At 49.9% G+C, this 26961-nt stretch overlaps 1 protein-coding gene and 1 long non-coding RNA gene across 8 annotated transcripts in view; one reads left to right on the top strand and one right to left on the bottom strand.

Moving 5' to 3' along the window:
* Positions 1-7849: 7849 nt before the first annotated feature.
* The window catches only part of LOC113619689 (uncharacterized), a 32072-nt gene continuing 12960 nt past the window's right edge, over positions 7850-26961 (bottom strand). Inside the window, exons 2-7 of one of the 7 annotated variants that reach the window (XM_027104846.1) lie at positions 17018-17060; positions 14907-16762; positions 12714-14724; positions 12169-12286; positions 11870-11979; positions 7850-10872 (exon numbers count right to left, since the gene is read on the bottom strand). In XM_027104846.1, the coding sequence (XP_026960647.1) occupies positions 10761-10872; positions 11870-11979; positions 12169-12286; positions 12714-13294 (921 nt within the window). In that variant the 5' untranslated portion in view covers positions 13295-14724; positions 14907-16762; positions 17018-17060 and the 3' untranslated portion in view covers positions 7850-10760. The other 6 variants (XM_027104848.1, XM_027104842.1, XM_027104843.1 and 3 more) reach the window with 6 other exon arrangements.
* On the top strand, positions 16769-24492 carry LOC113619690 (uncharacterized). The gene is made up of 3 exons (XR_003432497.1): positions 16769-16893; positions 21154-21160; positions 24483-24492. It is a non-coding gene; the product is annotated as an uncharacterized LOC113619690 (long non-coding RNA).

The raw sequence follows: 26961 nt of genomic DNA, 5'->3' as shown, positions 1-26961 counted from the left end.
TAAAAAGGCAACCCACAGCATGGGAGGAAATATTTGTAAATCAAATATCTGATAAAGGATTAATATCCAGGATAATATAGAGAACTCCTAAAAGTCAACAACAACAACAAACAAAGAAGCCAATTCAAAAATGGGCAAAAGACTTAAATAGAAATTTCTCCAGAGAAAATATACAAATGGCCAATAAGCACATGAAAAGATGCTCAACGTCATTGATCATTAGGGAAGTGCAAATCAAAACTACGAGATACCTCTTCATACCATTAAGATGGCTATTATGAAAATATATAAATAACAAGTGTTGGCGAGGATGTGGAGAAATTGGGACCCTTATATACTGTGGTGGGAATGTAAAATGGTAGAGCCACTGTGGAAAACATTATGGCAGTTCCTCAAAAAATTAAAAATAGAATTGCTGTATGATCCAGCAATTCCACTTCTGGGTAAATACTCAAAAGAATTGAAAGCGGGGGTTGGGGGGAAGGGGGGATGTTATGGACAATGGGGAGGGGAGATGAAGCCTTAACCCTCAAAGTTATCTTATACAACTTTTCAATTTTGTTCCACATGCCTTTCCAACCTAATTTTTTTAAACAGATAACATTCAAGAAATAAGTCATAAATAATATGCTTTGCAAATATTATGGTTTTAGAATTTCTCTTTGGGATAGAACTTTGTTATCTATTTACCAGGGTTCAAATCCTAACCCCATCACTTCCTGGCTGTGTGACCTTAGCAAGTGGCCTCACCTCGAGCCTCGGGCTCCTCATCCACGCTATTCTGAGGGGAGCAACCTCGCGAGACGTGAGAACAACATGTATTAAGTGCCCAGCACATAGTGGTGCTCAGCTCTTCCTACCTGAGTCCTACCGGGGCCCTCATGCTCAGCTCAGCCTGGGCTCCCTTACTCCCTGCCCCACCAGGACCACCTCTAGCTGTGGCTTCAGCCAGGGTCTTTTCTGGGAGTGGCCCTGACCAGCTCTGGCCCCAGGCTTGGCCAGGAAGTCCCCTCCCCGTGGGAAAGGGGACTGGAGATGGCGGCCTCCAAGGGAAGCGGTCCCCCTCTGGGACTCAAGTCCCACAGCCCCCATCCATCTCCTGCCAGCTGGCCAGCGCATCTGAAACCCATGTGTGTGCTCTCCTGGCCAGGAGTTTGGGTTCCTTGTTTTATGGCTTCCTAATCCACACTTGGCAGAAAGGAAGTAGTGGGTCCACCCAGCAGCACAGAGAGTGGCCAGAGGATCCAGACAGGAAAGATTCATGGACCATCAAACAGGACTTGTGCCTCTGAGGCCCCAGCCCTTCACATGGAGATAAATCACTGCCAGGGAAGGAAGATAAAAGGTGCAGGGATGTGGGGTCCCGCCTTATGAGAAGAAACATGCTAAGGAGGACTTTTCCCTGGACTCCTGCAGAGCTGGGCTGGTGACATCCCAGGGGCTCCTGAGACATGTCCCTCATAGGCCTTACCCAGACCCCTGGCTCCCTGGGCATGCAACTTGTGCAGTGACGCAGAACCTCATACTTAGAAGGGCCCCACGCTTAGCTTGATGCTCTGCTCTCACTATCGTGAAATTCTTACTTTTTGAGCAGAAGGCTCTACATTTTCATTTTGCACCAGGCCCTGAAAATTATACAGCAGGTCCTTCCTGGCCAGGAGTGGCTTTGGGCATCTGGTGCCCCAAACCCTCTCTGTTGGGTGCTTATCCAGCACAACTTGCACACCTCCAGTGATGGGGAACCCATTTCCTCCTGGTGGGATGGCCCACTGAGTCTGCTGAGGGGCAGCTGAAGCTCAGAGGTCTTATATGACAGTGGTTGAGGAAAGGCTCCTAGTCTCCTGGTCCTGGACACCCCTGGCTGTGACCTGGGGCATATTATTGCACCTCAGTTTCTTTGTCTGAGAATGAGGTTAAAAATAGGGCTATAATGAGAATTCAACGAGATCTTGCACAGGTGGCACTGGGCACGAACTGCTTTTGTAGTTAATCAGTGATAGCTGTTATTATATGTTATTGGAAAAAGCTTCCTTCTGTCCAGTTGGGATCTAGAAGGCACATACAACACACACACACACACACACACACACACACACACACACACACACACACACACACACACACACACACACACACACACACACACACACACACACACACACACACACACACACAGAGGCTCTGCTCTAAGGTCAAACCTGTGCGCTTCACCTGGGCTCCACCCATCAGGTAACTTGTTCTCTGCTGCCATCTGCTGGCTTGAATAGGGCACTGCATCACAGGTGGCGGTGCGGAACTCCAAGCTTCGTTTGTTTTTCTAATAATTAGAAGATTACCGAATCATTCGATAGCTGTTTACTGAAGGCCTGCTTTGTGCCAGGCACTGGGATTTTGCAGTGAACATAAAAGACAAAGACCCTGCCCTCTTGGAACTGACATTCTTGTGGGAGAAATGGGTAACAACAAGAAAAACAATAAGTTGACTTCCACTAGTGAGAAGTACAACAAAAAGGGGGGGAAAATGCAGAGGGCGGGTAATGGAGCTGGTGGACTCTCCTGGAGACAGCAGAACAAAAGTCCATTCGGAGGCAGGGTCAGAAGGGCCACGGGCTGAAAAGCTGTCAGGCATAGAGACGGGATGGGCTCTGCTGCTTGTCTGGTCCAGTCAGCCTGGCTTCCCAGCCCTGCTCCCCCACTTCCTGTGTAGCTTTGGGCAACTTCTGCCCCTGACCCAGGCCTCAGTTTCCCCATCTGGAAAATGGGGAAAATCACAGCTACTCCTCAAAACTGTGCTGTTGTGAGGACTCAATGGGCTCCTGGAGGGGAAAACATTTTGTGAATTGTATTATTTTGAATCATTATAATCTTATTGTTAGCTAATGTTTGCTAGGCACTTTCCAGAGCTCTTTTATAAATCACTGCATTGAGTCCTTAGAAAAATCCTGCTCAATAGGTACTGTGATTACTCCCTATTTACAGCTGAGGAAATTGAGGCTCAGGAGATAAAGTAGCTTGGCCAAAGGCACAGAGTTCGGTGGCAGCAGAGGGGGCTTGAATGAGTGAGAGTTTGTGGACCAGCGCCTGTCAGCAGGAGAGCTGAGAGTCTCACTCTTTTCCAGAATCACAGCTCCCTCCCACTCTGAGTCAACTCTATCCATCCTTCCAATCCTCACCTCCCTGAGGAAAGATAGTGAGAGTAGAGGAAAGGGCTTCCCTCATGGCTGTGGCTATGGCTGGCAGACCCTGGGGTCATTCACCCTAAGCAGGTCCCGTCTCTACCCCATCTGACCCTAGATACGCTGCCAGTTTTCTCAGCCTCAGTTTTCTCACCTTTAAAGTCAGGAGAATAAGCAGGGTCACTGGGAGACTTGTGAAATAGAAAGAAAGGGCTGTGTAAACTGTGAAGTGCAATGCACACAGGGCCACTGCCGTCGCTGCTTTTCTCCAAGCACCATGCTTAGCACTTTTCATGCGTTTTCCCTTTTCATCCACATGCAACCCTGTAAGTGACCAACTGGTTCTGGTTTGCCTGGAACTTTCCAGGCTTGATCACTTAAAGTCCCACGTCCCAGGAAATCACTCAGTTCTGAGCAAACCTGCAAGGTAGGTAACATTTTCTCCATTTTCCAGGGGAGGAAACTGAGGCTCAGAGTGGCTATGCAGTAGCCCCGGGTCCCACAACCAGGAAGGGGCCTGGGTCTCTGGGCTCCACAGCTGTCATCTGGCTGAGGCACCTGGCTGGTCCCTGTGGACAGTGGGAGCCATGGAATGTCCAGGGCAGTGGCAGGCTCATGCCTGGGAGCTCACAGCCCACCCAGACAGGCCTGTGCCATGCAGCAGTTGAGATGTCAGCCAGCGATACACTTCAGAGAAGCACAATCTGAATGAACAGCAAAACACCCGTTACCCTCCCTTCCACGTTTAGGTTTCGCCTTTGAAGCCACAAATGCCTCAAATAAGTTAAACATGGACTCCAGGCCCAAGAGACTCGGGCCCCAATTGCTTCCAAATGGGACTGTAGACTCGCCTCCCAGAAGTGTGGTCGTGCACAGGTAGTTTCAGATGCCTGGGGGGGTCCCTGGCAGAGCAGGAAGGGGCCGCATTCGTTCCCGGAAGGCCAGGCCTTGGATTGGGAAGGCTCAGGGTCAGGGTCAACAGGCCTGGGGCAAACCCCAGCTGAGTTCTATTGTCAGACGCCATTCACTAAGTGATCACTGAGTAAGCCCATAGAAGTCACTGAATTCTCAATGTGTTATTGTCCCCATTTTACAGACGGACAAGCAAAGGCTGAGAGGGAGCATGTCTTGCCCCAGGTCACCAGGGGCAGAGCCAGGTCAGACCCAGTATCTGACAGCCCCCAAGTTCCCACTATTGGCCTGCATTTCCCACCTCCTGCATACTCAGGGGTGACCTGGGGGTCTCTGCCCTTTGCCTCCTGGTTGGTTCGTCTGGAAGCTGGGAGTAAGAGTCCACACCTCCAAGTGTGTTGAGAGGACTCAGAGAGATTGGGTTTGCAGAGCACTCGGGAAAGACCGGGATCGTGACAGCGAAATGATTGATAATTGTGATTATCATTGATCACCAGTGAAGGGGCTCTTCACGTTCAAGTACACAATTCACTCCTGTATTTTTGCTGCCTGTGGGCCCATGACACCTGCAAGGGGCCTAATCCTTATGTCCAACAGTTCTGACATGGGCACTTCACCCTCCTCAGCCGCTTACAGGTGCAGAAATGCAGCCCAGAGCTAAGGATCTTCAGCTGCTAGGTCGTGGGGCTGGGATTTGAAACCAGGCAGGCTGGGTCTACACTCTAAGTTTGATTCCACAGGATGGAGACTCCCAGAGGTAGCTGGGACCCCTGCGACAGGGACAGAGCCAGGGAAGCCTGGCTTTGCTTGGGAGAAGGAAGCTGGAGGGCTCTGCTGGGGCCCCCGGGGCACTCTGGGCACTCAGATGGGCCCACTGTTAGATGCCCTTGGTTCCTATCTGTTTCCTCTGTAAAGTAGAAGCTGAACTCCCAAAGGAAATGAAATCAGGGTGCAGGGACGGAGGTTGGGTGGGCTGGGGTGGGGGAGGGAGCCACGTTAGATTGAATTGTCAGGGCAGCTGGCTGAAGAGGTGACATTAGGGCTGAGTCCTGAAGGATGGAACAGAGCTAGACTTGTGGAGAACCGGAGACAGCACACCTGCTCACCAAGCCTCATCTGTAAAGGATGCAGGGTGGAGTTGTCCCCACCCTTGAGGAGGTCAGAGACTGAAGTGAAGCAGAAGCCCAGGCCGCTCTGACTCATGCGACCCAGGCAAAGCTCAGAGGAGCAAGGGGCTCCAGGAGCTGGAGGGGTTGACTGGGGAGCCTCAGGGGCCCGAGGGCTGGATCACAGCCGGCCTGGGGACTGTAGCTGCATCCCCAGCAGAAGGAAGGAGGACCAGCGAATGAGCTTGGGGTATGGAGCTCAGGGCACACAGGAAGCAGTGGGCAGGGTGCTAACCCACAGCGCTGAAATCTGCCCCTGGAGGGGCAGGGATGGGCTGACAGGACAGGACAGGACAGAGGCTGAGGCCCTCGGGCTGGGAGGGGGAAGGGCCACAGATGGGAAGCAGGTGAGGGTTGGATGGGAGGCAGGAGACAGATGAGGCCTGGACAGGGAGGAAACGGAGAACAAAATGGAGATAAGATTTCAAAGACGCGTCAGACAGTGGCAGCGGCTGGACCGGGAAGGGCAGGGGTGGGGTGCGTGGGGAGGTCCGGGGGGCCGGGGGGGGGGGGGGGGAGGGGAGGGCTAGGGACAGCTCTGGGCCAGCCTCCCCCAGAGCCCTGTCCACACCGCCGTGTCTCCACCACAGTCCACTGTGTCCCTGACTCTGTCTAGGTGAGACTCACTCCCACCATTCAGGGGTGAGCCTAGTGCCAACTGTCCCCTGCATCCCTGGCCACTGTGTGATCCCTGCTGTCCCTGTCTGTGTCCCCACAGCTCTGGCCATGCCCTTGCCTGGTGACAGCACCCACACTCCAAGGGGTCAATGTCCCTCTGTGGTGGGAGGGGAAATCCAGACCCCAAGCACACAGGGCTGCCCACAGTGTGGGACTCCCCTGAGCTCCTGCAGCCCCAGGTTTCAGAAGCAGATGGGACCCCAAGGGAGGGGCTGGTAGGGCACGGGAGAAGCCTCTGCAAAGCTGAGTCCCTGGAAGCATCTACAACCTGGACGAACTGAACGTACTGCCACCCGACCCAGCCTCCTGTTTACACGGCATCCTAGGTGGCCCGCAGGTGGCTCCAGGGACACAGAGGCATGCAGATCCTGCGGTAGCCCCCGAACTGCAGACATCAGCCCAAAGCGCCCCCCCCCCCACTCCTGCAACCTTTCTGCACTACAGGTGTTGGCACCAGGCAGCCGGGTCGACACCCAGCTCCACTTGGCACTTGCTGGGAGCCATCGGCAAGCTGTTCAGCTCTCAGGGGCCCAGGTGTGGATGGGTCGATGGTGGGACCTGCATCCCAGGGTCAATGTTAGGGGCCAGTGAGGGCCTGGCACACAGTAGGACCTCGCTGAATTGGCATATGATCCCCTGCCATCTCCATGGCTGTACTGGGAATGATGGCGTATGAAGGACCCAACTAGAGGGTAAGACTTAGGGGCATCCCCGGGGCACCCGCCCAGGGGCATGAGGCAGTGTTGGAACCCAGGGTGGAAGGGAGAGCTGAGGAGGTGTCCCGATGGAGTGGATTGGGAGGCGGTGAGAGAGAAGAGTCAGGTTTCTGGCCGGAGTCAGAGGCAGGAAGGAATTCCCCGTGTAGAGATGGGGAAGGTCGTGGAAGGACCCGGCTGGGTGGGGAGGAGGTTGACCTTTAACTTCATGCACTGAGGGCAGCATGTGGGTGCAGCGGAGGATGGGACTGTGCGGTGAGTGACACTTTACAGTGGTTGCAGAAATGCCACTGAGTGCGGGCAGCTTGGGCAGCTCGGGCGGTGCATCAGGGCAGAGGGGCTGTCACCCCCTCCCCCCGCCCCAGCACAGGCACAGGGAGAGCAGCTCCTGGCACTGCAGGGCTTGGGATCTGACCACCCAGAGGGGCAGGAGTGAGTGGTGCAAAGCAGAGGCTGGGCCAGGTGGGCAGAGCCAGCAGGTAGGCATGGGGATAGGGAAGAACCAAGGAGGTGGGTTCTCAGTGCTCCTTTGAGAGTCCTGGGACCCATCAGGCCAGTGACGGTGGTCTGCCTGCAGCCTCTGACATCAGGGCACACGGCGCAATGCCCGCAACCTGGAGTCAGACAGGCCCAAGTTTGAATCCACCCTCTATTTCCCAGTGGACGACCCTGGGCAGCCCAGTCTGAAATATCTCTGGGATAAAAATCTCTGCTCAGTGACATTGAACTGGGAGGTTTTAATCCTCCTCTTTCTGTGCATTAGAGCAAACCCAAATCCACTTCTGTAAATAACTTTATCTCGGTTACAGTTTATCAGGTACATATTCCTCGCCAGTCCTTCTGCTAAGCACTTTACATGAATTATCTTGTTTAATCTTTATCCCAACCTTAACCTCGGCTGTTGACTCCTGGGCCAGTGATTGCCGAGGGGCCAGTTGTCCACTAAAAGTCTTCCGGTTTGTGATAATGGAAACACATCATCTGAATACACACAAAAAACTCTACTTCTAACCTCTAGAGCTGTGCAACTCTAGCCCGTAGCCCCGTGTAGTCACTGAGCACTTGAGGTCCAGCCAGTACCAATGACACCTGCAGCTGGTATAAAATACACACCAGATTGTGAACACATATACGAATGAAATAATATAAACTATCTCATTTATTTTTATATCGACTCTATGTTGAAATAATAACATTTTGGATATATTGGATTAAATAATCTTTTATTGAAATTAATTTCACCTGTTTCTATTTTAATACGACTCCTAGAAATCTTTAATTGCATATATTTTATGCATTCGACCGGACAGCCCTGCAAAACAGCTCCAGAGCCACCAAAGTATCAACAATTATCATCAAACACGAAGGTTCCAACCCCTGGTTTATGTCACCGGACATCTCTTCTAACTTCCCAGGGGGCACTCCCTACAGGTGCCAACTCTGCCGGACCCAGAGTTGGTTCTGCGTAGGCATTAGAAAACCAGCTAGGCTTACGGGGCTTGGCCCAAGGTCTCCCCAAAGGTCAAGACACAACCCATAAAAGCCACAACCACAGGTTCTTTCTGGAAGGTTTCCTCACAGGTGGCTCAGAGGGTCAGGCACAAGGCTGGTTCATTCTCATCTCAGGCCCCAGTCCAAATGTCACTTCCTCGGAGATGCTGTCTGGACACCGTTGAACACTGTGGATGCGTAGGGGCAGTAGGGCAATGCCTCACTCAGGCTGGGCGACCCTCAGCTCACCTCCTGCCTTGGGGTTTCTCCCCGCACATTGCATGGTGGAAACCCACTTGGAGCCCACACATTTGCAACCCAACCGTTCAGGAAGAGATAATGCCCAATGGGGCGAACCAGTGACCAGAAAATGGGGTAAACCTTTGAGCAACGGGGGACTGGTGTGGTGGACAAACCCTTCCCCCATCTCGCCACTTGTCCCATGGATTTGAGCAGACACTGTCCCTAGATAGCAGAGGCCAGCTTGATGACAGGCCCTCACACTGACCCTCCCTCCCCCCGGTTCGTTCTGCGTCCCTCAATCCTCCCTGGGATCACGCTCCTCACAAAGTACTTGCACTGATGCCTTGTCTCAGGCCCTGCTTTCTGGGGGGCCCAGACTAAGACAGAGTCCCTCCCTGGCGGCCCGTTCCCAGTCCCTGGTTCCCCCATCTCAGCATCTTTTATGCTCCTGACGACTGTGTTTGCTTGTTTGACTTGTGTTTTCCTCTCTGCCCAGCTAGACTGCAGGCTCCATGGGGTTCCACCTCCAACACCTGAAACTGGGCCTGGTGCACACTTGGTGCTTGGTTGAAAGGAATGACCCCGACCAAGTCTGACTGCTCCTCTCTGAGCACATTAGACTGAAAAGCCAGGACTCCGCATGCATCAGCTGGGTCAGGCATAGTTAGAACAGAATACCTAGTAAGCTGATAGGGCTTCATCCTGGGGAGAGAAGATGCTGCTTTTCTGAAAAATAGGATGGTACCTTCTGGATCCACCCAGAGAGGACCTTGCCCTTGAAGGTGCTGAAAGTCCACAAAGGAGCAAGTATTGAAATCCACCAGTCAGAGAGCACTTGGAACAGTTTCGGGGACAGATAATCCTCTCCTGGAGCCTTGATGGCCTTGAGCTTCTAAATCAACTGGGATATCAGGAAGTATCCCCAATGCCCCAGAGAGCAGCCTGGGAGAGCTGACGACATGGACTTCCTTTTGCAAAATGGCAAAGGTACTAAAAGTACTGAGCATCCCTGATTTCACCAGCCTCCCAGGGGGGGCTTCCTCAGGGGTTGGGGTGGAGACGAAGCAAGATACCGCATGCAGGAGCCCCGGACATAGGCACTGTCTTCATTATTCTTCCCACCTAGGACCCTGAACCTCATTGTCAGACCTAAGAGGCAAGCCCCGGTCCACTCACACAGACCACATCCTCACCAGAGGATGCAGGGTCTAGAGCAGGGGTTCTCTACCAAGGGCAAAGTTAGCCACCCTCCCGGGGCAGGTTTGGCAACGTCAGGGGGCATTTTGGGTGGTCACAGCTGGAAGGAGGGTGCTACTGGCATCGAGTGGGTAGAAGTCAGTATGTTTAATCCTCCAGAGCAAGGACAGCCCTTCACGTGAAGAATTAATCAGGCCCAAATGTCCGTAGAGCTTGGTTGAGAAACCCTGAGTTGAGGATGCAGGGTGTGTATGGAACTGTCCCTGCTGCACAGGGCAGCGTGACCCCAGCAGACCTGGGGCCGAAGCCCGGGCCCCCTCTGACTGGCTGTGTATCCTTGCGCAAGTGAAGTTCCCCTTCTGAGCCTCAGCCGCCTCGACTATAAAATGGGGAAGGCCACACCCATCTCTGTAGGTTGCAGGAGGATTAAATGAGATAATGTATAATAGGGTTTAACTCAGTTCTTCTCAAAAACAGCTCAAGGAATGGGGGCTGTGCTAGGTTGAATAGCTCCCCCCCACCAATTCATGTCCAACTGGAATCTCAGCCTGTGAATTTATCTGGAAATAAGGTCTTTGCAGATGTAATTAGTTAAGCTAGGATGAGGTCACACTGAATTAGGGTGGGACCAAAATCCAATGACTAGTGTCTTTATAAGAGAAAGGAGGGGGACATTCAGACACACACCGAGGAGACCCCCACAGGGAGAAGGCCACGTGGAGACAGAGGCTGAGATCAGAGTGATACAGCTACAAGCTAATCTGGGGCTATGGCCATCCGGTGGCTGGGCTCATCATTACCTGAAGGGAACAGACCCAGAGCACACAGCGGCCTCCACCCGCTGAGGGGACCCACATACAACTCAGCGCCCAGGCTGAGTCTGGAGCTCGGGGGTTTTCTCCTCACATCGAGGAGAACGTCTGTATCTCCAGACACCCAGTCATGTCTGGGAGTCACCAACAGTCCGCAGTGTACACCATCAGTGCCACCTGTGTGCACCAACCCTGGGGTATGTCCAAGGTGGTGACGGCACACAGCATGATGTGTGTACCAGCCACGTGTGTCTAAGGAAAGGAGAACAAATTTGGAGGATGCAGACAGAGCCCGTGGCACACACGTGTGCACATGGGGGCAACACCAGGTGCAGCCCACACACTGCATCCCCGGCAAACGGACGGTATTTACAGCACACAGCGAGTCTGCGGCACCCGGGCGCACGCACAGCTTGCTGACGATACCTGCGGCCAGAGAGGATGTCTGCCCGCAGCGATGGCTCCAAGGAACTCGGAGTAGCTATGGCACATGGAAAGCAGAGAAGGAGGAAAATCCATTTGGGGCCAAGAGCTCTGTCTGAACTTTGTCCTTTTCTCAAGCAAAAGAAAATATTATTTCACCCTCTAAAGAACCACACATAATAACAGGCGAAATGTCAAGACCAATGTTGATATAAACCCCCAAGGAAAACAAACATCTCTGTACCTTCTCCGCGGCCTCCCCACCTCACCCTGCTCAGCTAGTTTAAACAGATCTAGCGGTGGGCAGAGGGGAGGCGGGGGGAATGGGAAGAGCCTGCCTGGCTGGGAGAGCTTCGAGGGAACCTGGGCCTGTCCAGGACCAGGAGCCGTCTGGGCGAGCCTGGCCTGGAGGGACACACAGACCAGACCAGCCTTTAAGAAGTCATCCTGATTTCAAATCCCGGTGTCACTCACTGGCTGTGTGACCTTGGGCAAGTAGCCTGACCTCTCTGAACCTGAGGTTCCTCATTGGTAAATGGAGAGGATGGTATGGGATAATGCAGTAGGGCACCAAGCACGGTGCCTGGCACATTACTGATCGTTACCCTCTGTCAGGCCAGGTCTCCCCAGGGGGTAGGGGGTGGCGGCGTCACCAGGGAGGCCCCCAAGGCTGCATGATCACGTGAAAAAACATTTCCTGAGCACTCATTAGGTGCCGGCGCTAGCCTAGCTGCCCTACTGAGATCACCTCATCGAATCCATGCAGCCCTGTGGAGATTACCATCGAGCTGCAAGAGGGGGGACAGGTTTGGAGGAAGTGAAGGGACTTGCCCAAGGTCACACAGCTGGGAAGATGGACTGAAGTTTAAAGCCACATGTGTTTGGCTGCAAGAGCCCGGGCAGGTCTCATCCAGGAAGCTGGAAGCCCAGTTGTAGCCCCAGAGTTTGCAGGACTCGCCACACCCTGAGATGTGTGTTGGGGGGGGGTGTTGGATTACACAGCCCAAGAGACCCCCCCCAGGTTTGGCTCGGGCTTGAAACCCCAATTCACTAGCCTTTGGCTATTGGTCCTCCAAGCCCCACCCAGGTGATCTTCCAAACTTCCAGTCCACTTTTTCTTTTTCTTTTCTTTCCTTTTTTCTTTTCTCTTCTTTTCTTTCCATTTCTGAATTGGAGGCAATCCAACAAATACTCGTTGAGCTCCCTCTCCATGCTGGACGCTGGGCTGAGCACTAGAGGCCCAGAGTTAAAGTCTTCCTGAGCCGAACCCTCAAGAAACTCCCCATCCAGTGGGGGTGGGGGTGAGGGAGCCGGACAGAGGTAACAAGACTCTTACAATATGACCAATACTCACTTCCATGGTGCCTGTGTAAGCTCCACTAGGACCATAGGAGAAGGGGCACCTGAGACCTCCAGGGGAGTCAAAGGGAGGTGGCATCCGAGTCAAGACTTGAAAAGGAACAGTAGTTTGCCTGGAGGACCAGAGGGGAAGGGTGTTCAAGGCAGAAGGAATGGCGCATATAAAAGCGTGGAGGCAGCAAAGCCCCGAGTGACGGGGATCTGCACGCAGTTCGTGCTGATACTGAGCGTGGGAGACTGGCAAGACAGGGTAGTGGGCTGACCCAGGATGCCCCAACAAGAAAGTAGGACAGAGAGGCTGGCAGGGGCCATGGTGGGTTTTACTGAGGTGGGCTTTATTGCAAGAACAATGGGGAGCCACTGAAGGGACATACCCAAATCAAATTTGCCTTTGAGAGAGGTGGCTCTCTGTACAGTAGGGAGGAGAGTTTAGAGGAGCAGGGCTGGAGATGGGAGACCAGCGAGAAGGCAAGAGAATATGGTGGCCTGAACGAGGGCGGTGGGCCGGGGGACACGGAGGAGGGGGAACAGAGGACGTACAGCAGGTAGAAGTGATAGGACCCGGTGTCCCACTCGCAGCAGGAGTGAAGAACACAGGAGAAGAGGGAGGCGTCTACAGGATGCTCCGACTTCACGCCTGGTTGGAGGCTGATGGTGATGCCCCCGAGATGGGCAGCCCAAGAGGAAGTCTCATTAGGTGCTCCGATGCGGATGTGCTGAGTCTGCGGGGCCAGAAGGGTGTCCCAGCGAAGACACCAGGACACCAGGAGGCGGTTGGCTCTGTGGGTCAAGAGGGAAGCCAGAGCTGGGGTGCAGGTTTGGACATCACCCCTGTGGTCGTGGTGGCTGAGTTCCCCCAGGGAGCGTGGTCCATGTGCACCAACATTCAGGACAGGGGGCAAAGGAAGAGTTGTCAAGAAGCAGCTGGAGTAGAAGCAGCCAGAAGGTGGTGAACCAGAGGAGACAGGGGGTAAGCAGGAGGTAAGATGAAGCCCAGAAGCTGGACAAGTGGACGAGATGACCCAGGGGTCAGAGGTGGCCTCACCCGGGGCCATTTCAGGGGAGACTTGGGAGGAGAGTGCAAAGAGCTGAGGGGTGGGTGGGGGTGATGAGGCGGGCATATGGGGGGGCACACACTGGGCTTTTAAGATCTTGGCAGGAGATGGAAAAAGAGATAGAAGGTGGTAGCTAGCAGGAGCCTCAAGGTCAAGGAAGGGCTGTTATCTCAAAATGGGGCAGTTGAAGAGCCGCTGGTGAGTCAGGAGTTCAAGCCACAGGAGCTGATCGGTGACTGGAGACGAGGAGGTCCCTGTGGAGACCAAGGTTGAGGTCCGGAGCCCGTGCTGGGAGCGTGGTTCCCACACTGAGACTGAGTGACAGAAGTGACGAGTAGGAAGGTCAACCCAGAGGGGGCGGAGGGAAAAGCGGCCAGACCCCAGGCCGGGGAGCTCGTCAAGGGCGGGCTGAGGCCTCCAGCAGGGCCGCAGAGAGCTGGAGAGGCCCCGGCTCTGGACGCAGGCTGACCCGAGTTTGCATCCCAGCTCCGCCACTCAGCAGCTTCGTGACCCTGCGGTCCCCCCGCACCGCTGCTCCCTCTTCCCTGAGACCAGGATAGCAACAGTCCCTGCCCCATGGGAACACATGCATGAAAGGCATCCAGCACAGGACCCAGCGAGCAGAGGACCTCGATAAATGCAAGCGAATAAGAATAATAAATAATGAGGAGCCATCGAAGGGTTCTGAAGCCGGGAAGTGACAAGGTCAAATCTGTATTTTAGAAAGACCCCGCTGGAGGAGGTGGTAGCCTTGGGGAGAAACTAAAAGGTCGTGCACTTCTCGAGGTATTTCTCTGAAGTCTGTGGGAAGTTTGTAGTGTCAGGTTAAAGATTTTATTGGTTCCATGTTTGGTTTTTGATTCGGCTGTTTCCTCGGGTCCTCACGCGTCCGATGCCGGTCTTACTGGCGGACTCATGACTGGCCTGGTGAGTTGGGTCTATCTGGGGCTTTGAGGTGTATTTCAGGAATGAAATGAAGTGGTGGGAAAAGTAAATACAGAAAAAAAAAATTAAATAACGGCGAGGGTGGATTTGGGGGAGGGCCTGGGCCAGGGGATGGGTGGTCCAGCGGTGCCCTGAGGAGGATGCGGCAGGGCGAGGGCTGCTGGCCCGACCGGGGAGGGGCTGGGGGTGATTCCTTGTGAAATCCCTGGTCTGCTCCCAGGGATGACAAGCGGTCGGGATTCACACACAGGCCATCCCCCCCCTCACGCCCCTCACGGCCTCGGCAGGAGAAGCTGCCACTCGGGAACAGCACTGACACATCTTGTAGGACACTCCTGGGTCCGCGGTGAGCCCGAGGGTGTAGCATTGGGTAGGATGGAAGACTAGCAGTGATAATAGTATAATAACAATGGTTATTACTGAGTTCTCCCCCCTCGTCAAGCTGCACGGCTCTGATGAGACAGACGCTGTCATCAGTCCCGTTGCACAGAGGAGGAGACCAGGGCTCAGAGAACACTGCTTGCCCGAGGCCTCGGCTTGGACTGGAGCCCCTTGGAAGAGATGTCCACGCTCTTACCCATCCTGCTTCACGGACCCCGGCCTGTGGGGAACCCTGGGCAGTGCTTCTTCCGTGAAGCCCCAGGGCGGCTGAGTTGCTTTGCCAGTAACTCAGGCATAAAAGTAGAAAGAGCCCAGGGGAGCATGCGGCCTCCCCTTCCAGCACTCTGCTAACCTGCTGTGTGACCTTGGGCAAGTGGCTTCCCCTCTCTGCACCTTGGTGGCCTCCTCCTCCGTCGAGTGTGATCAGTCAGCACCTGATCTCTGGGGGTTGGGATCTCATTGGCTCCCGCCTACCTCGGGCCTAGCACACAGTAGGCACTCCGCAGAGTCCCGAGCCCTCTTCCAGGGCTGCCCCGTCAGGGCCGATTATCTCCATGGAATCCACACTGTGAAAATAAACATGAACTCAAGTGGCCCCGGTCTCCGTGGCAGCCAAGGGGAAGCTCGGTCCCCAGCCTGTGTCTGTTCTGGGCAAGAACAAAAGTTTCCCTGTGAAGTTGCCCCCACCCCGCTTCCCTTTCGGAGCCAGCTGGGAAGGGGAGGAAGGGTAGGGGGAGGGGCCAGGCCCACAGCCGGTGAGCCCAGCTGCCTGTCAACACCCAGCCTCCCTCCCGCCCAACCCCATCCCAACACCACCCAGGGCTCAGGCAGGTGAAGGGCCCCTGAACCCAGGAGCCCCAGGGGCAGAACGCTGGGTCTGGTAGTAGGATTTGAGGAAGAGAAGGTTTCCACGGGTGGCCCTGGGGACCGAGCGTGTGGGACTAGAGTCCAGGGATGTGGATGGGAGAAGCTGCCCAGTTACCCTTGCGCAGAGCGCCGTACCATTCACGCTTCTCACATCCCTTCACCTACCCTCCTCCCGGCTCAGAGCCTCTCCCCTCGCGGGTTTCGGAAGCTGGCGGGAAATGGCCGGTCCTGGAGGACACGGCAGAACTAGCACAGAACTTGGCATCAGAGAGAAATGGCACAAATTCTGGCTCTGTCATAACTTGAGGTGAGAACTTGGGCAGGTACGGTCCTCTCTGTGAACCACCATCTCTGCATCTGCACCACGGGAACGGACCCTCCGACTGGGGCGGAGGGGCAGCCACGTCGAAGTCCAGCAACACGCTTCTGCTCGACAGCTACTGCGCCCACTGAGGACCCAGCAGCATCCTGGGGTAGATGTGAAGCTCACCCACTGTGGGTTCGGACGTGTGACATGTGACAGCCTGGGGGAACATGGGAGCAGAGTACCCAGGAGGAGCAGTGGGCCCCTGGGAGAGGAAAAGAGCCAGACTGAGCCCAGGGCCTGAGGAGCAGAGCGGGGCGCGGGCAGGATGTGAGCACTGTGGGTGGCAGTGCGGCTCAGCACCCACGTGGACACAGCTCTCCTGACTCTCCTGACTGCTCCCTGGGGAGAAAAAGAACTGTGCGGAAGGAAGCCTCACTTCACTAAACTCTGCCCCTTCGTGTGCCCAAGCAGCACTGCTGCGGATCCCCCTAACCGAACAAAACCCAGAGGAATGACCTCCCCTTCCCTTCCAAGGTCATCAGCGCACAGGAAGTCCGCGGGGAGGAGTGTCTCTGTGTGGCCAGTGACCACAGTGGTGAAGTTTGTTCACAGGGCAATGGCATAGGAGGTGAGGGAGGGTGAAGGAATTGTCAAATGACAACAAGGACTTGCGTGAATTATATCTCAATAATTAGCTTCAGCAGCTTTTTTGTAGATTACATTGGATTTTTCTACATGGATGATCATGTCGTCTGCAAATAAATCAATTCTATATTTTCCTTTCAAAGTAAAATGACAAGCAGGACTTACCTGTGGGTGCACGTTCTACACCCCTTGGGGTCTCCCTGAAACACCAAGAAGAATGGGGCCCTGCAATGTGCTAGGTCTCCTGAGTGGAGAGGCTGCTGCGATCAGAGTTATGGAGACCACCGTCCCTCCCCTCCAGGGGAGTCTTGAGAACTCATGACATCAGACCTGTAAAAGTGTCTGATGCGGAGAAGATGTGGAGCCCACAGAATTGGGATCCCTGCCATCTGGAAAAGACATTTAAATGTTGGATAATATTGCTACAGGCTAAATGTTTGTATCCCCACCCACATTCAAGGTTGAAGCCTAATCCCCAATGTGATGGTATTTGGAGGTGGGGCCTTTGGGAGGTGATTAGGTCATGAGGGCTCCATCCTCACGAATGGGATTAGTGTCTATAGAAGAGAGACCCCAGAGAGCTCTCTCACCCCTTCCACCACATGAGGACACAGGTGTCTATGAATCAGGAAGAGGGTCCTCACCAGGCACCGAATCCGCTCATCTTGGACTTCTCAGCCTCCAGAACTGTAAGAAATAAATATCTGTTGTTTATAAGCCGGACTCTGGTATTCTGTTATAGCATCCTGAAGAGACCAAGACGTGTTTTATTCAAAAACTAAACATTCCAATAAAAATTACAAGGTAGGTTTTTAAATCTGTGAAACTCTTTGACTCTGCAATCCTCGTCTTAGGAACTGATCATTAGAAAATTATGAAATGCATCAAGATACAGATCAACCGATTGACAGATGATAGAAAATGTCGTCACAACATCATTAATACAAAAATAACTTGGAGACAATCTGTATTCAACAAAAACATAGAATGCTCTGCCGCTGTTACGAACGACTGTGCTGTGCAGATATACCTTTGTGCTGTGTTTGATTTCTGAGTGAAATAGGTTATAATACAGTATTAGAGCATAATCCCATTTTGGTTTTTATGAATATATATATATGAAAATGTCTGGAAGAAGACTATTTCAAAATATTTACCTGATTATCCCTAAGAGGTGAAATTAGGAATAATGTGCACTGTTTTCCCTGATATTTTTTGTTTTATCTGATTTTCTTGCTTTTCTACAAAGTTATAATGACAACAATATAAATAACTACCATTTATTAAGCACATACTTTGTTCCAAGTACTGCACTGAGGGCTTTCTATATGTTTCCTTATCTAATCCTTATAACAATTCTGGGAGACAGGATTCTTTCCGTTGAAAGTGACAGAATACCCCGTTTGAATACCCAATTCAAACTGGTTTAAGCAAAGAAAGAGGATTAATTCACTTGTGTCAATGGAAAATCATGATTGGGCTTCAAGCAGGGGCTCAAAATTTGTCCACAACTGGTTTCTCTTGACTCTATTCCCCTGGAGCATGTTCCCATTTGGGAGCAAGATGGCTTTGAAGCAGGAGCCAGTCGCACCCTCACAACTGCAAGGCTATGGAAAAGAAGTGGTTCTCAAAGGCCCTAAGGGCTACTCCATTGGACTGGCGTGGGTCACATGACCACCCACCAACCAATCTCTGTGGTCAGGTGATGGGTGCACTGATTGGCGTAAGCCCAGGTCACATGCCCCAGTCACAGAGCCAGGGAGTGAAATCCTAGTTCAGGGTAGGAGAGAATTGGTTCTCCCAAAGCAACAGCAAAAGCAGGGTAATGGATGCTGGATGGGAGGGGGAAAAGCTGTCCACTGCAGTTATCTCCAACTTACTAAGAGGAAGCTGCAGCTCAGAGATGGGAAATAGTTTGTTCAAAGTGATACAGATAGTAAGTAAGGAGGCAGAGATTTGAACCTTCATTGTCTAGCTCCAAAGACCGGAAACTTCGTTACTGTGTGATATTGGCTTCCATGATTACTTGTGTAGTATTTTGATGAATTTAGAAACAAAATAAAGTCATAATCCCCTGTCAATGTGTTTAGGATGCCTGACCGCTTAAGGTCAGGGTGGGGTCAGGGCACACCTGAGACCCTTGTGTCCAATGCTTCCTTCTAAGATGGTTGGTCATCCAGTTGCTTCATATCTTTCTATCAAGACGAGTTGTCAAGAGCAACCCTCACACCAGAGAATGGCAAATGCCACTTGGATAGAAGAAAAAACGCTCCAAACACAAGTTATAATATCTGATGTTTATTGGTGACCTATCATGTGCCAGGCATTGTGCTGTTGAGTCCCCGTGACCGCCTGTGGAGGTGTGAGCACGTGCTGCTCTGTGTTACAGATGAGGGAACTGAAGCCAAGAGAGGTGAATGTCCTTGCCGAGATCACACAGCCGTCTCATGTGGAGCCGGGCTTAGGGTGAGTCTGACTCCAGAGACAGCCTTTAATCACACTCTGATGCCTGTATACAGTTCCTCTGCAGCCAGGAGAGAACTTTAGTGGTACCTGCAGAGATCAGAACTGTAGAAAGTGAATGTGCTGATAATATAACTCCGAGTATTAAAGGAGCCAAGTAAGGCTGACGCCTCCAGCTGACATTCTCAAGGCATTTCCCTGGGTGTTTGCTGGGGAAAGATTGTATGGTCATGGCTGGGGCCCAGTGCGCTGCCTAGAAACCTGCTAAATATGCTTCCCATTATGACTTAACCTCAGTCTTGAGCTTAGAATTATTTTATATGGTAAAGGATGTAGTCACTGGTGAAAATAAATCCAACCTCTAAGTAGACACTTAGGTTTGAAAAGGTTTTCGAATAGGAAAATGTTCATTATACATCATTAGTGAGGTTTTTAAATGCAAACTACAGATATCTCTTTCTATCTATCTATAGATATAGATATATCTATCTATCTATCTATAGATCTATCTATCTATCTATCTATAGATATAGATATATCTATCTATATATAGATATATAGCAAGATCCAAATGTTGCATCTTAAAAAAAGATATTCATACATAAAAAAGCCCAAAGGAATACAGAAAAAGACTAACTTTGGAGGCTAGTATTATGGATTATTTTTATTTTCTCATTTGCGCTTTTCTATAGTTTCCAAATTTTCTATAATGAGGTGCATTATATCCATAACTTAAAAGTTATTAAATTTTTAACAAAGGTTTCTGAGTATAAGAGGCATAAGACTTCCATTACAACCACAAGCTTTGTTCTTCTTTCAACCTTCTTTCTTCATTTATTTATTTATTCTTTCAACAAACATCCACTGGTTTCTGCTGTGCAGGGCTCTCACTTCAAGTGGATCAGACAGATTCCCTTGAGGCATTCCCTGTGCAGTGGTGGACCGACAGATGAACAGATGCTCAGACATGAATGATCCCCTAGATGTGAGCCCCATGAGGACAGGACCCTGCCTGGTTCATCTCTGTATCCCAGTACCTGGGATGGGGTCTGAAACAGAGTTAGGAACTTTGGAAATACTTATGAACAAATGGGTGAAATAAGGGAGACAGGAGTTCAAATCCCAGTTCGTTAAGTTCTAGTTTCCACTTCTGCAAAATAGGGGAATAATACCTACCTCATGGGATTGTCTGAAGGCTCAACTAACACACAGAAATCTTTTTATACAAACCTGGAAATAGCAGTAGGCCCTCAACAAAGAACAGAAATAATGTATTTCAAATTGGGTGGGTTCTGACGGTGTACAAAGTCTGGGGTCAGGCCTTCCTCTGCCAGTATTTGGAGGTTGACTAGAAAGAAATTTGGTTTAAAATTTGGAGAAGAGTGTGTAGACTATATTCTTATTTATCTAAGAATTATCTAATGAAAGGATAGGGACTTCCCTGATAGTCCAGTGGTTAAGAATCCGCCTTCCAATGCAGGGGATGTGGGTTCGATCCCTGGTCAGGAGACTAAGATCCCACGTGCCGCAGGGCAACTAAGCCCGCATGACACAACTACTGAGCCCATGCGGCACCACTACTGAGCCTGTGCGCCTCAACTAGAGAGAAGCCCGCATGCCGCAATGAAGATCCTGCGTGCCGCAACTAAGACCCGACGCAGCCAAAAATAAAATAAAATAAATAAATATACATTAAGAAATAAATAAAATGAAAGGCTAAATGAAAAATTTGAAGCAGCAAAAGTTATCTAACAGGAGAGGAAGGGAACAGGGTAGAGGGGCGGAGACAGAAGCTAGACTACTTGTAATATTCCATGATTTGTGGACCTGAGTTGGAAACCAGGCAAATATTCTCCATAACCATATTATAAACATGTTAAATGTTTGGAAAAGAAATTCCAAATAACAAAAGGAAAACAAACAAACAAAAAGCTGACTTATGGCAAGTTGGTGATAGATACATGGAGAGGAATTCCTCCAAGCGACTAAAACACAGCAGTCTTGACTGTCCATCCCTAATAAGGTATTCCCTAAAGGCAAAGTAAAAATAAATAAACTGCAAAAGAAAAAAATCAATAATTGCATTTTTGGTGGTATTGGTATTCTCATCTGAGAGTATTGTGTAGAGTAGGACTTAGCAAATGAGTGTATCTTTTGCTGGGAACTGGGAAGAAAGGACACACAGCATGGGAGAAAGGATATGCAGATGTAAGACGGATGAGACTAAGTAAAAACACTATAGCCCTGAATTTAAATTAGAAATGTCAACTGAACTCATATTTTGAAAATAAATTAACAGACTTTATTTTTTTAGCAGTTTTAGGGTTACAGAAAAATTGAATAGAAAGTACCAAGAGTTCCCATATACCCCTTCATCTCCACCTCCCCCAATTTCCCCCATTATTTAACATCTTGCATTAGTGGAGTACACTTGTTACAACTGATGAGCTAATACTGATATATAATTATGACCCAAGGTCCATAGTTGATATTAGGATTCAGTCTAGGTGCTGCACATTTTAAGGGTTGTGACAAACATACAATGACACGTATCCACCATTGTAGTATCATACAGAATAGTTTCCGTGCCCTAAAAATCCCCTGTGTTCTGCCTATTCACCCCTCCCACCCACCCCCCAACTCCTGGCAACCACGGATCTGTCTCCAGAGTCTTGCCTTTTTCAGAATATCGTATAGTTGGAATCATACAATATGTATCCTTTTCAGATTGACTTCTCTCACCTAGCAATATACATTTAAGGCTCCTTTATGTCTTTTCATTGCTTGGTACCTCATTTCTTTTTACCACTGAATAGCGTTCCATTGTGTGGATATACTAGTTTGTTTATCCGTTCACCTTCTAAAGGACATCTTTTTTGCTTCCAAGTTTGGGTAGTTATGACTCACGATATATCCAATCTTTAAAAAAACAAATGTATTTCCTAGCTCTGTCCACTGAAAATGCCCAGAAACAATGACCAACCCAATGGCAATAAGCATCCCTTAAACCTTAACTGTGGTCTCTAAATACCACTACCCACTCCAAGAAACCAGGGATCCTGGAAGAAATGGCTGATTCCAGGTCTGGGGCAGAAAATGTCCAAGACAAACCTGGGCATCTTGCTATTCCAGAAAGCAAGGAAGTTATCAAAGCCTACTGAGGTCAAAAGGCTGCAGGAGCCAATCCAAAGAGCTTCACTCTGGTCTTGTGGGATCATTTGAGTATCAATAAGGATAATAATTGCAGGGGATTGAAACACACCAAATAACATTAAATCCCTATGTTCATAATGATACTAAAAAATTAATAATAATAACTCAATAAAAAATAACTCCAAGGCTGTCAGGAAACCAACTCAGTATGTGAGAACTATTAAAGAATCAAGTCTTTGTACTATCTGTATTGTAGGTATGAAGGATATTGTACTGTACCTTGGGGTAACTAAAGAGTTGAAGAAGAGAAGTTTCGCTTTTACAAGTATTCCAGCTAATAAATGAAGAAGGAAGACAGAATTAGAATATCATCACTTTGCAATCCCCAATGAAAGAATGAACTTGGGCAATGGACATCAATGACTGCTAACCTCACAAAAAGAGAGATCACAAGACATTATGGGCTTCCTGATGGAAGGACAGGATACCTCCCGTGAAGTATTATGGCCAAAAATCGAACCTGAACCTCATCAAGCCTTAAATCTAATTACAGGAAATACAGAGGACAGAGGAACACGTTAAAGGAACTCACAGGAATACAGTCCAGATTGAGGAAAACTCTACAGGACAAACAACCAGGTTCCTTCAACAAATAAATGACAGGGGTAGAGAGGGGGGGGGGGGGGGGGCGGATTATAGATTAAAAGGGACATATATTGACTTTTTTACAAGGTACAAAAAACATTTATGAGACCATCAAAGAAATGTAAACAATGACTAGATATGTGTGATGATAATTTCTCCAGCTGTGATAATGGTATTATGGCTATAGCCTTTTTCTTTTTTAATATATTTATTTATTTATTTTTGGCTGTGCTGGGTCTTCGTTTCTGTGCGAGGGCTTTCTCTAGTTGTGGCAAGCGGGGGCCCCTCTTCATTGTGGTGCGCAGGCCTCTCACTGTCGCGGCCTCTCTTGTTGCGGAGCACAGGCTCCAGACGCGCAGGCTCAGTAGTTGTGGCTCACGGGCCTAGTTGCTCCGCGGCATCCGTGGAGATCTGTGGGATCTTCCCAGACCAGGACTTGAACCCGTGCCCCTGCATTGGCAGGCAGATTCTCAACTACTGCGCCACCAGGGAAGCCCAGCCTTCTTTTTTAAAAAAGATTTTCTTAATTTTTAGAAAGATACAGCCAAATAGCTACGGTTGAGATGTTAAGAGTGTCTGGGATTTGCTTCAAAATAATCCATTGGGATAGAGGAATTGGGGTGGAATGTAGATGAAACAAGATTGTGCATGAGTTATAATTGTTAAAGCTGGGTGATAGATATATTATTCTCTCTACTTTTATATACGTTTGAAATTTTCCATAATAAAAAAAATAAAGCTTACCAAAAATAAAAATATAAGCTCCTTTTAACAAAGCCAGAGGCAACCCAGGGTCTCTTGTGCCTCTGATGTTTTTACGTTGTCACTTCTTTGTGTAAAATTGACCTGACTGGACTTCCCTGGTGGCGCAGTGGTTAAGAATTCGCCTGCCAATGCAGGGGACACGGGTTCGAGCCCTGGTCTGGCAAGATCCCACATGCCGCGGAGCAACTAAGTCCGTGCGCCACAATTACTGAGGCCCAGGCGCCTAGAGCCCATGCTCCGCAACAAGAGAAGCCAACGCAATGAGAAGCCCGCACACCGCAACGAAGAGTAGCCCCTGCTCGCTGTAGCTAGAGAAAGCCCGACGCAGCAAAGAAGACCCAAAGCAGCCAAAAATAAATTAATTAAATAATTTTTTTAAAAAAATAGGGCTTCCCTGGTGGCGCAGTGGTTGAGAGTCCGCCTGCCGATGCAGGGGACGCGGGTTCGTGCCCCGGTCCGGGAAGATCCCACATGCCGCGGAGCGGCTGGGCCCATGAGCCATGGCCGCTGAGCCTGTGCATCCGGAGCCTGTGCTCTGCAACGGGAAAGGCCACAAGAGTGAGAGCCCCGCGTACCGCAAAAAAAAAAAAAAAAATGACCTGACTGGTAACTTTCTTCCCCTTTTCCTTCCAAGTGCCTGCTGGTGAGCTGCTTCTAACCTGCCTGAGCAGAGGTCAGGAGGGGCCGCCTGTGATGCCCCCTCCCAGTATCAGCCTGCACTGTGCGAAGCACTACCAACCACCAGGCAGAAGGAACCAAGCTGGGTGGGGCCCCCAGCCCTGAAGCCAACTTTGCTTCAGCGAAGTAGGAGGATTTTAACCCCCACTACCACTTGGGCAGGCTGCTCTCTGGGTCACACCAGTGCCGGGCGCTCACAGCCTGGCATAAACCAGGTAGATAAAAGCAGAAACGTGTAGTGATTAAGAGCCTGGGCTCTGAAAGACACAGGTTCAAATCCCAGCTCTCCCAGCATGTGTCTTCCACTGCCTGAACCTCAATTTCCCCACCTGTAGATGGGGAACAATACGAGCGCCTTCCTCGTAAAGCTGGTGTGTGCATTCAGTGAGAATGTGTGTGAAGCAGTGAGCTCATGGCCAGGCTGGAGTGGCTCCCGACAAATGGTGATTATTTCTGCTGCTATTATTATTGTTATTATTTTATATTAATTATTCTACAGCTAGAATAGGAAGTAGAGCTTTTCCCCCCAAAATTATTCCTTATATTTGCCTCTTTCCAAAGCATGTTGTATTATGGGACATTCTCTCAATTATTTCATGTGACCAACAGAACACTGTTTGGGGAAGATGCATTAGCCTGAAATGACCTCACTGGGTGCTCATTTTGGATGTTAATCGCAGTAAGCTGACAAATGGGCTAAAAGAGATCAAGTAATTTCGTGTAGCTTTAGAATTTCTCCTGGGAGTGTGGCCTGGCACACACAGGGGTTGCACACTGTTGCAAACAAGCCTTTTACAACTCACTTTATGATGCAATATAGAAGCTCTGCAGATTATGAATGTGTACCTACAAGGAGAATAAGTATAGCCCACTGTCATAATGTGTGGCAAAGTGGTATTTGTGGCTGGGATAATTACCATGCTAAGCATGAATCTGTGTGTCAAACAGTTTAGAGAGAAGTGGAGAGAGGTCCTCTGGAAAGCGATGCTGAACGTTTTGAAAAGTGGCTCCGTAATGACAAAGGACACAGCTTCACAAATGCAGGGGAAGCACAGGCAACGAAAGCAAAAATAGATAAATTGGACCTCAAAATTGAACATTTCTGTGCATTTAAAGGACATGATCAACAGAGTGAAAATACAACCCACTGTATGGGAGAAATATTTGCAAATTATATATTTGACAAGAGGTTAATATCCAGAATACATAAAGAACTCCTATAACTCAACAACAACCAAAAACCCCGGGTCTTCCCTGGTGGCACAGTGGTTAAAGAATCCACCTGCCAATGCAGGGGACATGGGTTTAATCCCAGGTCTGGGAAGATCCCACATGCTGCGGAGCAACTAAGTCCGTGCGCCACAACTACTGAGCCTGTGCTCTAGAGCCATGAGCCACAATTACTGAAGCCCGCGCACCTAGAGCCCATGCTCCGCAACAGGAGAAGCCACCACAATGAGAAGCCCGCGCACCGCAACAAAGTGTAGCCCCTGCTCGCCGCAACTACAGAAACCCTGCATGCAGCAACGAAGACCCAATGCAGCCAAAAATAAATACACAAAAATTTTTAAAAAACCAAAACAACCCAAAACCCCATCAAACATGAGGGGAAGACTTGGTAGACATTTCTCCAAAGAAGGTATACAAATGTCCAATAAGCACATGAAAAAATGCTCAGCATCTGGGACTTCCCTGGTGGTCCAGTGGTTAAGAACCCGCCTTCCAATGCAGGGGACATCGGTTCGATCCCTGGTCGGGGAACTAAGATCCCACATGTCACGGGGCAACTAAGCCTGTGGGCCGCAACTACTGAGTCCACACACCACAATCAGAGAGAAGCCCACGCACTGCAACAAAAAGCCCATGTGCCGCAACTAAGACCCGATGCAGCCAAAAATAATATAAATAAATAAATAAATAAATATTAAAAAAAAATGCTTAGCATCACTATTCATTGGGGACGTGTAAATGAAAACTACGATGACACCACATCACACCCATTAGGATACTACTAACAAAACACAGAGGAGGTGGAGAAATTGGAACCCTTGTGCACTGTTGGTGGAAGTGTAAAATGGTGCAGCCACCGTGGAAAACAGTAAGGCGCTTCCTCAAAACAATTAAAATAGAATCACCATATGATCCAGCAAATCGAATTCTGGGTATACACCCAAAAGAACTGAAAGCAGGGATTTGAAGAGATATTTGTCTACTCATGTTCATAGCCGCGTTATTCACCATAGCCAAGGGGTGGAAGCAACTCAAGTGTCCACTGACAGATAAATGGATTAAAAAAATGTGGTATATATGTACAATGGAATACCATTCAGTCTTAAAAAAGAAGGAACTTCTGACACATGCTGTAACACAGATGAACCTCAAGGACATTATGTTAAGTGAAATAAGCCGTCACAGATGGACAAATACGTATGATTACACCTAAGTAAGATACCTAGAGCAGTCAAATTCATAGAGACAGAAAGTTGAATGGTGGTTGCCAGGGGGTCAGAGAAGGAGAGAATAGGAAGTTATTGTTTACTGGGGACAGAGTTTCAGTTTTTTTTTTTAATTGGAGTATAGTTGCTTTACAATGTTGTGTTAGTTTCTGTTGTACGACAAAGTGAATCAGCTATACGTACACATACATCCCCTCCCTCTTGAACCTCCCTCCCACCCCCGCATCCCACCCCCCTAGGTCACCACGGTGCACCGAGCTGAGCTCTCTGCACTACACAGCAGGTTCCCACCGGCTATCTGTTTTACACATGGTAGTGTATATATGTCAGTCCCAATCTCCCGGTACATCTCACCCCCCCTTCCCCCACCCATGTCCACACGTCCGTTCTCTATGTCTACGTCTCTATTCCTGTCCTGCAAATAGGTT

Source organism: Aethalodelphis obliquidens, unplaced genomic scaffold (assembly GCF_003676395.1).
Source record: "Aethalodelphis obliquidens isolate GAN/ISIS:26980383/991018 unplaced genomic scaffold, ASM367639v1 scaffold7, whole genome shotgun sequence".
NCBI lineage: Eukaryota > Metazoa > Chordata > Mammalia > Artiodactyla > Delphinidae > Aethalodelphis > Aethalodelphis obliquidens.
This window is presented reverse-complemented; position numbering and strand designations above follow the sequence as displayed.